General features: G+C 37.5%; 1 protein-coding gene across 1 annotated transcript; it reads left to right on the top strand.

The window, feature by feature from the left end:
- Positions 1 to 953: 953 nt before the first annotated feature.
- On the top strand, positions 954 to 9,288 carry ubac1 (UBA domain containing 1). The gene is made up of 10 exons (XM_085181346.1): positions 954 to 1,573; positions 3,392 to 3,512; positions 3,589 to 3,662; positions 3,751 to 3,858; positions 4,011 to 4,113; positions 4,829 to 4,937; positions 5,181 to 5,457; positions 5,898 to 5,984; positions 6,194 to 6,332; positions 6,937 to 9,288. The coding sequence occupies exons 1-10, from the start codon at positions 1,436 to 1,438 to the stop codon at positions 7,050 to 7,052; spliced, it is 1,272 nt and encodes a 423-aa protein (XP_085037472.1). The 5' UTR covers positions 954 to 1,435; the 3' UTR covers positions 7,053 to 9,288.
- Positions 9,289 to 13,355: the final 4,067 nt, after the last annotated feature.

Raw genomic sequence — 13,355 nt, 5'->3', positions numbered from 1 at the left:
GCTGCCTCTCTGTACTGCATCCAGTCAGTTAGCTAGTTAGTAACTTGGGTTCAATATCGGCACATGCACATATGACAAAATAACCAGTTTCTCTCATTACATTTCAAACAGGACAGTGGTAACAACAGCAGGCAAGATAATGTTAAGTTTTAGATTTTAAATAGGCTGTATAAATTTCAATGGGAGCAACGGGACGGTCAAATATCACTGATTTTACTACAGAGCAGGACGGATTGTAGGGTAGCAAACATCGTCGGAAAAGACATTTTCAACACTGCAGGTTACCTGGTGTAATGTTTTTCAGCTAAAAAGAAACATGTTCTGACTCCTACCAACTATATAAAGAGTAAATGAAGGTTAAATGCAGCTAATATGTCCTGTTTTAATACAAGCACTTCCCCCTCCGCTCCGCTGCACTATCGCTCTGGCAGCAACGGCGCTGCCGAGCAAGGGAGAGCCGAGCTGGAACAAACCATTTTGGGAGGGGGGAGGGGTTATCTAAACTTTTGCTGTTAAAATGTTCCGTCTCAATTAAGTACTGTATGCTTTTTATATTTTTAATAGTGTGTCACACAAACAACAAATATTGTCGTTTGTGCTGAAGCACCCCCAAAAATGGGCTAAAATCGCCCCTGTAATGGAGTATACCTTCTTTCTTTTTTTCTTAGATTTATCGTGTATATATTATTTATTAAAGCATTTTGAACCACTCTTTTGCAACATTTTTTAATCGATCTATATTAGAAAAATGGTATTAATATAATCGATCGACAGGGTGGAAAAATGAAAACAAACAGAAAAAACACTCCTCATATTGTCATTTAGAATTGCCATATAGTAACCTAATTGATATTCGTCTTTTCTGAAGCCTATTTTTAATATTAATTAACTCGTTGTTGTTGTTGTTGTTTTAATTCCAGTTTCAGCTTTGTTTTAGTTATCTTGATGTTGGACCGTTGGAGATCTGAGGATCCTTTAAGTGCCGGTTAAAGAAGCAAATATTACGATGTTTCATAATTTTGTTGCAAGTAACTGTGTTTTCTAAAAACGGCTTGACCGGGTTGATTGTATTTTTGGGCCTGTCACTCAAAAGAACTACACATCCCACAATCCAGCATTGGCGGTACAGTTGGGAGTTCAAAGTTCACGTTACAGTAAAAATAGGGTTTTCGCTAGTAACTGCTTGTGAGCTAACAGGAAAAAACAAGAACTCCCCTTGCAGAGGACGTGTTTCTCGGTTACCACCGCAGCGAAAACCGACCGAGGAACCCCCAAATGGCCCTCAGCTAGTCGGTGCCCGCTCTCACTCTGTTGTTGGTGGATTTACAGACGACGGCTAGCTGGGTGCTAAGGTTAGCACGCAAGCTTGCCAAATAGGCACATAGCAACTGCTGCTAGCTATCGTCACTGGACTGGTACTATCAAGTCTGCAGCTATGTTCGTGCAGGAGGAAAAAATATTTGCCGGCAAAGTGCTGAAAATACACATCTGCACCATGGACGGCACGGAGTGGTTGGAGGAGGTCACGGAAGACACGACTGTTGAGAAACTAAAGGAGAGGTGCTTGAAACATGTAGGTTTTTCTTGGCTTGTTTGTGTTTGCCTTGCTTCCTTTTTTCGACCTGTCACTCCTCTGCCTGGGGTGCTTTACACTGTGCCATGTCCCTTTCGTAAACTGTCAGTGTCAGTATCTCTGGCGCTGTATTTATAGTAACTGGGTAGACTTTGCTATTTATAATTTAGCAGGTTGGTTGTCCCAGTAGCTACTAAGAGACGCATGCTACTTTTTAGCCTTTCTATTATTATACAGCTCACTTCACTTCTCCTTCCTTGGGCTATGGCGAAAACTCAAGTAGTGGTTTGAGTTTTGGTTTTCGTGTCAGCCCAGTATGTTCTTAAATTAATGAATACGTCTCTGAAACTTCATAAAGTCAGTGCTTAGAGTTTTTAGATGAGTCATGTTTTCTTTACCCAACCAATCCTGAATTTATGATGACAAGGCAAAGAGAGAAAGCAGCTAATCCTCCACATAGGGAGACTGTTTTTACTCTGTTTGTATCTTCGGTTAAATATCAGAGCTGATGTAGTTAATTGATTAAAGCTGATCAAGAGAAAATAGATCTAAAGTTATTTTGATAACCAAAACTCGAAAATATGCTTGTTCCTGCAACTGTGTTGTGAGGATCTGGCTTTCTCTGTTGCAGGGGTGTCAGACCCATTTTAATCATAAGTCATATAGACCAACAGCACCATTGCTACAATCTATATTTTAAAAAAACAAAGTACACCGCTTTCATTAAAAAATTATCAGAATGCAGAAGCAGATGGTACTATTTCTAGTTAAAATAGTTAGTTACTAGTTCAATTATTTTATTTTTTAATGACCAGGCCATTTACAAAGCAGATAACTAGCACACTGTGAGATGTACAACTTCAAAATTGTGTTTAAGTTTTTTCAATCCATTGTTTCTGTGTAGGATCTTGGTCATCTAGATCATGGTAGACTAAGGAGCATGGAAAGAAAGGAACTTGACTTCTTTAAGTCTACTCTTATTACATCCATATTACAATACACAGCCATCTTAATGTATATAACTTGTATAGATCTAGAAATACCTTCTCTGCATTTTTACTCCTGTGTAAGCTAGAATCACCAGGAAACAAATGGAAGTTCATTTAGTATTTGAATAATTAATTATTTCACTGCAATTTTAACGCTTTGCAAAGCCAAAATGGATCCTTTAGCAGGCAGGTTCAGGTCCCTGGGCTCTACTGTTATACAGTCTAATCTTGCTGATCGTGATACTCATCTAATAGCTTATATCAATACCAATACTCTGTTCTTTTTGCTTGTTTTGACAGTAAATAAATTTAACAGTTTTAAAGTCATTCACCTCTTCATGAAACTATTTTTGGAAGTAAGTGGACATTGATATTTGTTGATTTACTAACATCAGTCAGCAAGGCTAAGTAAAACCTCTGGCTGCTCCTTATTTCCCAAGGGATCCCCACAGCACATGTTTGATTTGGCATAGATTTTTACACAAAGTGCCCTTCCTGATGCATCACTGACATTTATCCAGTCTGGGGAACTTCACTACAAGCACACTAGCTTGTGACCACATTAGTCAGGGTTAGTTTCTCATGTATAACCCAGATATGTTAACCACTTGTTGCTTTTTCATTACTGTAAAATTTATGTGTCATCGTTGGTTTTTTTGTTTGTTTGTTTTTTCCTTTTTCTCTTCTTTTAAATAACTTTTTCAAATGTCTGTCATTATTGGTCCTACTTATAACAGTAACTGAATGATATTTAAAACAAAGAAAGTGATTAGTTACAATGAGTTATCTGGTTGTGCCTGAGTTGTTTTGTTTTGTGCTTAATTTGTAGTGTGTACATGGAAGTCTAGAAGATCCCAAAACCCTTACACATCATAAACTTATTCATGCTGCTACAGAAAGAGTCCTCTCTGACACAAAAACTGTTGCTGATGAAAATCTCAAAGATAAAGGTATGTAGCGTCTCTCCAGTTTGCCGTGGTTTGCCACAGTTTTCCATGACGCTAACATGTTTAATGTATGTTGTAGATGTTTTGCTGCTCATAAAGAAAAGACCGCCACCAACCCCTCCAAAGACGGCTGACGTTAGTTCAGAAGACAAGGTAAGTCCTCTGTCCAGTTTTTGGGAAGAAGTCCTTTTTTTAAACATGCATATATTTTATTAACTGCTGTTTATTCTGTTCATCACAGAAGAAACAAGAAAACAAAGCTCCAGATAAAGATGCTATTCTGAAAGCCACCGCCAGCCTATCCACACGCCACACAGACCGTACTGTTACGCAACACAACATCAGAGATGTAAGAGAGGTTTAGCTATAGCTCACAAGCTGTACTGAAATGTAGATAAATTACAATAATACTTTAAAATATTGTAAATGAGAAATTTACCTGCACTGATAACTTGTAATTATTTTTAATGTCCCTGTATATTGTTGTTTGTGTTGTTGCAGTTTCAAACAGAGCTCAGAAAAATCCTCGTTTCTCTTATTGAAGTCGCACAGAAGCTTCTCGCCTTGAACCCTGATGCTGTCGAACTGTTCAAAAAGGCAAATGGTAAAGTGGAAAATCCCTTAAACCTTTAACCCATTTTCCAGTGGAAAAACTGGGTCTGTCACAGCACCATTAACTTGAATTCATTTCTGCTGTATTATTATTTTTAATCTTTCTAAAATTATTGATTCATCTCTCCAGTTTCTCTCAGGAAAATTAATTGCCCACCTGAGTTTTAACATTTACCAAGTATGTGGTTAGGGTTAGGATTGGGTTTTATTTTAGCCACAACAATCCATTTGAGAATGCTCGAAATTTAACTTGTTTAAGGCACAGGTTAAAAAGTGGTTATGGACAAATCAAGCGTGTGATCATGTATAAGTTGTATAGTTTTAATGTTTTATTTGGGAATAGAATGGTGTGTATGTGTGAGTTTGGTGATAGAGTTTTTATTATAAATGAATTATAAATTCATAATTATGACTTATTATGTCTATTTTTTAATGTTTTATGGACAACAGATGGAAATTAGTCCATGGCTATAATCTGGCATGTTTACATTCATGTAATTTATTTTACATTTATGTTCATTAACATGCACTGTCCTAAATAAATAAATAAAACATACTAATGGGCACTTTTTAGAAACTAGATGTTATCTTTTATCTGAAGTTGCACACATTTATTTCGGCAGTGCGGGTTTTCTGTATGTTTGATTGTTCCAAACATTTAGCTGTCAACCAAAGATCTTTTCTCTTTGTGTGTCTGTGTCTCATAGCAATGTTGGATGAAGATGAAGAGGATCGGGTGGATGAAACGGCCCTCCAGCAGCTCACTGAGATGGGTTTCCCTGAGAGCAGAGCAATCAAAGCTCTGAGACTGAACCAGTAAGGCTGTATCTATAGTTATATTTGGGGAAAAAAAAGAATAAGAAAATATAAATAAATATATATATACATGTCCCTGTTGCAAAATATGGTGAAAACATATCCAGTGGGCCAGATGGCATTAATTTGCAGGACAGCACTTTGGAGAAGTTTGCACTGATACCAAGGTTCCACGAAAGGGTCTCATAGGAATTGTTCCTGATCTTTGTACCCTAACTGTAGTTTTATCTGATCTCCTTATAGCATGTCAGTGACCCAGGCTATGGAGTGGCTGATTGAGCATGTAGATGACCCCTCTGTGGACACGCCACTACCAGGCCAGGACTCTTCTGGGGCAGCAGGAGCTACGGCAGCTGCCACCCCAGGCCCCCCTGCTTCAGCTTCTGCTTCAGCCTCTGGTTCTAACCCTCACCGCAGCCTATCCAGCCAGTCGAGCACAGAAGAGAGCAACAAGCAGGATGAACTCACAGAGATCTTCAAGAGGATCCGCAGGAAAAGGGAGTTCAGGCCAGATTCAAGGGTGGGTGCAATTTTAGCTTTTATACAAGACTTCAGATTTTACAAATCTCCTCTCAGGGTTCTCATCGGCTGCATGTTATTTGAGTTATTTGATATTATATTTTGCACTATCCTATTGTATATTACTGTATACTACTATTCTTATTGTATATCTTATTCCTCTGTTCCTCTGTCTCTCTTGCTACATTGAGCATGTGTATGACAAAAGAATTTCCCTCGGGATAAATAAAGTTCTTCTTATCTTATCTTATGTGGGACAGGGCCACACTTAAACTTGAGTGATATTCGATTTTGATGGAAGTTTTCTTTTTTTTACCATAACTTGTTCACATCTTATTAAGTAAGTTTTGTGTCCTCATGATAGCTGCTGGAATTGCTGGAATAGACAGGATTTTAACTGTATGTGTTTTTTTTTTTGTTTTTTTTTAATGAACTCTGCAGGCAGTCATTGCATTGATGGAGATGGGCTTTGATGAAAAGGAGGTGATCGATGCTCTGAGAGTAAATAACAACCAACAGGATGCAGCGGTAAGTTTATACATTGTCAGTAGTTTTACTATTAATAAACAAATTTAACAGTTAGCTCCCTCCCCCCAGTAATTTCTGAAACCTTCCGAAAACAACAAGTCCAGTAACATTGAATACCTGTTTCACTTGTTTTCAGTTAATTTTATACTTTGACTTCCATAAAGATTTTAATTGGTGTCCTTTTTGTTCCTTACTGTGTATTCCTGCAGTGTGAGTGGCTGTTGGGAGACAGGAAACCTTCTCCAGAAGATCTGGACAAAGGCATCGACACCAACAGCCCACTGTTTCAAGCCATCCTGGAAAATCCAGTCGTCCAGCTGGGTTTAACCAATCCCAAAACTCTTCTAGGTATAGTCTCATTGAGTGTAAAAGCCAACGTAGTGTCCTGTTTTTGGAAATTCTCCCCTAAAGTAATTTTAGGAACTCAAATATAGTCTCATTCTGTAAAATGAGACAGAAAAACCACCAGCAGCTGAAAAAGATCTTGCTGAGAGGTCCAGGAAAACTGTTCGAACAGTGTGAAATCATTCTTTTTATTTCATTCACCTGTATATATGGTTATTTTATATTATGTTTTGTTGTTTGTGTGATACTAAACATCCACAAAGACTTGTGCTTTGGTTTCGGTGAGTGAAGTTCTGATATTTTATTAGTCTGTTACTTTTAGCTAATGGGTTAGCTAATAACCCAACACTCCACTCGCTTGTTCAAAAACGGTCACTCCTGGCTCCAAACAATGATATATAAAACATAAAGAAGCAATGAAGGCACTAATGTTTAGGCTTTAAGTCACTGAGCCCAAAACCAGCGGTTGACATCAGTGTCCACTTAAGGCATATGACATAGAGAAAGGCCTGTCTACCTGTCTTCACCAGTTGACAGAAGAGGGGAAAGATTTGTGGGTTTGGGGTCTAGTATATAACTCACAAATATGCTTTGTGTTTATGTGCAGCGTTTGAAGACATGCTGGAGAATCCTCTGAACAGCACTCAGTGGATGAACGATCCCGAGACCGGCCCTGTCATGCTACAAATATCCAGAATCTTCCAGACCCTCAATCGCACATAGAGCCTCCTGGTGACCCCCCCATCCCATGTATGACTGTGGCAGCTTCGTGTGTATGTGTTTGTGTGTTTGATCACACTGAGGCGTACGCTTGCATGTATGAATGTGTATGTATGAGCGTGGGAGAGACACAAGTATTGTTTTTTGCCTTTTAAAGACAAAGAGAGAGGAGTCAAAGTATGAATGAAGATGTTACACATATAACTATTTATAACAATACAGTAAAAACACTTATACAAAACAGATGTTAACATGAAGTTATTATTACAGTAATGATAATAATATAAATTGAGATTTAGTATATTGTTTTTACATTTTAATGATAACAATTTATAGGTATGACAGACATGATTTATTTTATATAATTTGTCCACGTGTAAAAATGACATCAGACATCAATTTAATGTTTACACTTCAACAAAAACTGTTTTCTATGTTTTGCGATATTTAAAAATCAACTGCAGTTTTCAGTGTCTCTTTAAAATGTTTCATCAGTGGTGAATGTGTGGAAGACTTCTGTCAGTATCACATCTTCTTTTTCTTCTCCCTCTGTTTTAATCAAAAATCTGTGCTTTATAACTGAGAGGAAAAAGTAGAGTCAAAGAGGATTTTTAAAACGAAATCTTCATTGAGCTTCTTCAAACATATTTATTTGACTTTCTTGCCTTTTAGAGCAAAACTGTACACTAAATCGTGTCTCAGTCATGTTTTTACGAGAAGATTTTATATTAGGCCTGTGTGTGTTTACTGTCGATGTGCTCATGATTGTCATATTGTCATGTTGCTCTCATCTGGCACTTCTTCACCTCTATGAATATCGCGTACCGCAGCACTAGTACGAGAAGAAAGAAGGGTTTGTGTGTTGTCTCAAAAGCATGTAGTGGTAGCGAAGAAGTGAAGCTTATCACAAGGTGGTTGCCTTTTTAAACTTAAATTTGAATGATGAAGATGCATGCTCGCTTCATGCTTGAGAGGTGCGAGTGTCTTCAAACATATGTGGAAACAATAGAAGTTGACATGCAACCAATTTCTATGTTTTTATTTTTTTTTATTTTTTTTTTTATTTTTATTTTTTTCTTCTTTTTTGAGAGCAACAAACATTTATGCTGTCAAACCAAAATGTCACTGTATAACCTGCCTTGTCATTAGATGTACCCAGTGGAAAAAAAACCTGTATTTCTGTGCAATAGCAAGGACTTCTGTTGACCTGTATAGACATATATTTGAGTGTTAGAGATGTGTGAACTGCAATGGGTAGTGTGTTAATAATAGCCTTTGCATTGAGTACTTAAAGTCTCCAGATACATGAATGAGAGCATTGCCTCTCCTTGTTGTACAAGAGATTTAAAAACAATATGGAGGGTGGTGTGTTTTGCCAAGTTTTTGAGTGTTTTTATTCAATATTTAAAATGTGGTGTTGATGTGACTTTTTGCTCAGGGAGGCTGAGATTGTTTTTCTAAACTTGTCGCTATGGCAAACCTCTGCTCTACCCCCTTCTAGTTTGGCATTTGAGAAATGGCTTTAACTAATCTGTGTAGAACTTTACCTATGAATAAGAGCACCACATCAAATGGTTTGGTAAATGCAATATTTGAAAAATATTTAAATGTTTTTAGAGAAAATTGTCTGGTTGAACTATATATTACATTATTTATATCAAAGCCAAACTAGTAATATGTTCATATTTATAACATTTTTAGCAAATCTTGAAGCTAATCTACAAATGTGAAAAAATATAATGCTTCAAATGTTGTTTTTACAAACCATCATTAAAATGTGTTTATGGACTGGTAGGTCACAGTGTGATACAAAGTGATGCAGCATGTTTGAATTTATGGAAACCTTTCTGCACACTGTGCCCAATTGGAAATCTGTCATGGCCATCGTGACCAGTTGTCTCACCACCTCCATGCTTTGCATTGGCATGAATACCAAACTATCTTTCCCTCTTAATATTCTGATACGAACAATGGGAGATTGTACGCTTAAGGAAGAAAAATGGCCACAGGAAAAGCTGAAAACGGTCAGAAGGAACCCGAACGAACAAACTGAATTTTATTGCTAAGGGGCAGTGAAGAGGGAGTTGTTGGAGTCTGATTATTGTTTCACCCAGCCCACGTGTCGGACTGTCCCAGATCAACAACCTATGCAATATGCTCACAGTCTGTTCGTTCAAGCAGCCTAATGGCTACTGGCATCTAAATCACTATTGCATTAAAATTATTTTTTGTGGTTGTATGTTGTGTTTTTGTTTCACAGATTCCATTCAGCAATGCCACATTGAAAATCAGTGCAGAATGCCGCCCATCTTTAGGTGGATGGAATTAGTTTACCTGTATACAGTACATTCAATTTAGTTACATTTATAAATATTACTGTATTTTATTTTATCTAATATTTGTTCATTTTCCAGAGGTGGTGGTTTACGACACCAACTGTCTGCCATCTATAATCCAGTTTTGAGTTCCCTCCCCAGATGCCTTAACGCCCACTCACATCCTGGGCCATCTGACCTCAGGAAATCACATGATAAGGTGGGGCCAGGTTTCACAATGAGCTCACCCGAAACCCTGGCGGATTGGGACCCACACCCGTTTTCACACCTTGGCTCATGTGATTAGAGGATCCTCAGGGGGTCCTTTTGTCCCTATTTGGGGGGATACTCCACTGGGTTTAAATCTGGGACTCTCCACCATTTGACCTTAGAACTGAAGAAGCTTCTCGGATGAGAGGTGAAATGTCTTCAAGCAACTTAAAGAAGTCCAGACGCTTTTCTTTGCAAGCTCCTTTGATTTGTTGTTCATTTGCTTTTATCTCAGCCTATTTTTAATGTATTCACTATGAAAGTACAATAAAACTTTCTTTAAACCGACCAACTTATAAAATTATATATACAATTAATTGTAATTATTAATTGTTAATTATTTAATTAAAAGGTCGCCTATAGAACTTAGTTGCGTTATGGTGTATGGTAGCAGGACTGGACGCCACTCTGTTAGAGGGTTAACGCAGGGAGACAGAAAGCTGCCACTCTTACATTTATAATTTAGAGTTACGTGTACTGTATGCTTTTGGACACCTATCCATTTTACGGAAAACTGGTCAGGTATCCAGAAATGCACTCGAATCAAAACAGACAAAAACAGAACTATAGGTTATTTGATTTATGGTTCTTTTATTGGTGTTTTACAATTTGAATATTTTGACCATTTTTTGTATTTGTTCTTCAATAGGGCAATTAAATTTAGTTCCAATTTATTTATATAACTCCAAATTTGAAAAAGTGTCTACAGTATTAAGGTAAAAAACAAACAAACAACAATTTGACAATCTCCTGTGAGCAAGCACTAGGTGACGGTGGGAAAGAAAAACTCCCCTTTAACAGAAAGAAACCTCTGGCAGAGCCAGGCTCAGAGAGGGGCAGACATTTGCTGCAACTGTTTTGTATGTGAGGTGACACTTCTAAATTTTTCCAATTTGTTTACGAGTGAGGGGAGAGGGTAGCAGGAGATCGACAGACAGTTTGGTCGTGCGACTGCAGTGATGTGGACACTGTACTGGTCCATCATGGTAAAAAGATAGCTGACTGTAAAAGCGAAGCTGTTGATTTACCAGTTGATATATGTCCCTACCCTCACCTATAGTCATGAGCTCTGGGCTCTTACCAAAAGAATGAGATCACGGATACAAGTGTGGGAAATAAGCTCTCTCTGAAGGGTGTCAGGTATCTCCCTTAGAGATAGGGTGAGGCGCTCGGCCATTCAGGATGGGCTCAGAGTAGAACTGCCACTCATCCAAAGGATGTGTTTTGAGCATCGGAGAAGAATACCTCTTGGGCGCCTCTTAGGTGAGGTGTTCTGGACTTGTCCCACTGGGACACTCCCTGGGGCAGATGCAGGACATGCTGGAGAGATTATATCTCTCGGCTGGTCTGGGAACATCTTGGTCTTCCCTGAATCAGGTGGCTGGGGAGAGTGAAGTCTGGGCTGCTCTGCTTAGGCTACTGCCCCTGTGACCCTACCCCAGATAAGCAGAAGAATAATATTTTATATAATCATTCCAGAATTGTAACTGGCCTTTATTCCATTGATTTTTTTTTACCTTTTGCATAAATCTTTCCAGGTTTTTCTAATCCAGTAATACATAGACTGGAGGATCATTCATGATGATCCATCTCCATCGCATTGGTAATTAATAGTTTAATCTGGGTTTCGTAATACGAAGATTGCTCTAGATGGTCAACATTCTAGTTTGTCTTTTTCTTCTTTGGGCATAATTGATATAACTGCTTTGCTCCATGAGGGGCCATTTTTTAATCCTTTAGTTTTGTATTGAAAGCCAAAAACAAGCCTTAGCTCAGTTCAAACTGAGATTTTGAGTTTTCTCAAACTCAGTTTGAAAAACCTCAAACCACTCAAAAGGAAAACCATCTGGGCCACCTGACTTGTTTGCTTTAAGCCTGGAGATGGCGCTGTTTAGCTGCAACTGTAAATATTTGATTTTGTTGTTCAGTTATGGCAAATAAGTTGGCGTGACAGTGTTATACAGTCTTTATATTTGAGATTTATTTTGCTAGTATTGTACCTGGTTTTGACCTTGATTCATAGAAACACTATGAATACTTTATTTTTGACATCAAGATTGAATTTTGCCTGCTCAGTTAAAAGTTTCTTATCTCAGGAACATTTTAGCATGTTTTTCAGCAAGTTGTCTAAAAGAAATGTTCAGAACAAACACAGATCACAAACACAGATAAGCATAAAAACAACATAATAAATAATAACAAAGAATATAATTCATCCCACATTATGTAGAATGTGGGATGAACATTCCAGCAGATAAACTAGCTGTTTATCTGCTAGAGAAAAGTTGCTTTTATGCCAAGTTGTTCTTCACAGTAGACAGACCATTTAATAATTTGATGGAGTGAGTCTTTGTTCTTTTTGATAAATATCCAAACTATGTCATCAATGAAAGCAAGACAAAAATCAAACCATGATTGTTCTTTTCAGTATGGAAATAACATGACAGACACAGGGGCCCCTTTTTTGCTCACAACTTCACAGTTTGCTTCAAAGTTCAGTTTGGAATCAATAATCAGAGATATTTATAACGGTGAATTCATTCCACTGTCTGACCCTTAATGGCTGTAACCTGTTGTTTATGAGTAGGTGTTCTAAAATCAATCCTCATATCTTTTCTTAGATATGTTTCATTGAGAATTGGGCCATGACTGGTGTCTTTGTCCAGGAACCAACTATTAATGTTCCTGCTTTGACACATATGTGTATACAGGATAAATACTAAGGGTAAAAGCACACATCCCTGTGGGCAGCCGATTGACAATCAAACTTGATTAGACAGAATTGCATTTATCTGGACTCTTTGAGTCCTGCTAGTTAAAAAACAAACAAACAAACAAAAAATCCCCCAAGACTCCAGCAAAATGTTTTTATTTGGGTTAAATTGTTCTAAAAGCTCTCTGATTAAAATATGAGGATGGATTGTGTTAAAAGCCAAAGAGAGCCAAAAAAGTACTTGAGCACGAGAATCCAATCGTGTAACAGTTAGGTTCAACAAAGGTCACTGTGGGATCTTCTACTCCTTTATGTGGCCTGTAATGCTGGCATGCAAACTGCATGGAGTCAAGTACATGTTCGTTTTTTCTTAAAATCTCTGACTTCACCAGTTTTTGAGTATTTCCACCATAAATGATATATGAATAAACATCGTGAAATGATTTACAGTTTTAGATTTCGAACCAGGAGCTAAAACTGCATCTTTCTTTCATTAGTTATATAAATACATATTAAATATGTAATGAAGGTGTGAAGTGGGAAGGACAGTGCTTCTTCGGTTTTAACTTTGAGGAACAATTACGGATATTACGCAAGCTCTACAAAATCATCCCAAGTCTTCAAATTCCTATACCATCTTTCACCATTAGATGCCATCATTGGTCAAGACCGCAAGGACAAAACAGGACTAAAGTACAAAAGAAAAAATGTATACATATATTAACGCAAGTGCATGTTGAAATATTAGTTTTTAAGAGAAATTAAATTGACGTTCTTGTGGGTTAATTAAATAGACCTATCAGAGAAACAAATTGATTAACATTTTTTAAACAGGTTCTTTAGGAAGTCATGTTACAAAAATGCAGTGCACATGAATCCAGTTAAAAATAAGATATTTTTAAAAAGTAATATTAATAGTAAAAAACATAGCTGTGATGCAAGGCGGGATTTCAGTTTCCAGTATTACGAGTATAGTCTGGAAGCTAATCACGCATGCGCATTGTGCGC

Source organism: Neolamprologus multifasciatus, chromosome 12 (genome assembly GCF_963576455.1).
Source record: "Neolamprologus multifasciatus chromosome 12, fNeoMul1.2, whole genome shotgun sequence".
In the NCBI taxonomy this organism is placed as follows: Eukaryota; Metazoa; Chordata; class Actinopteri; order Cichliformes; family Cichlidae; genus Neolamprologus; species Neolamprologus multifasciatus.
This window is presented reverse-complemented; position numbering and strand designations above follow the sequence as displayed.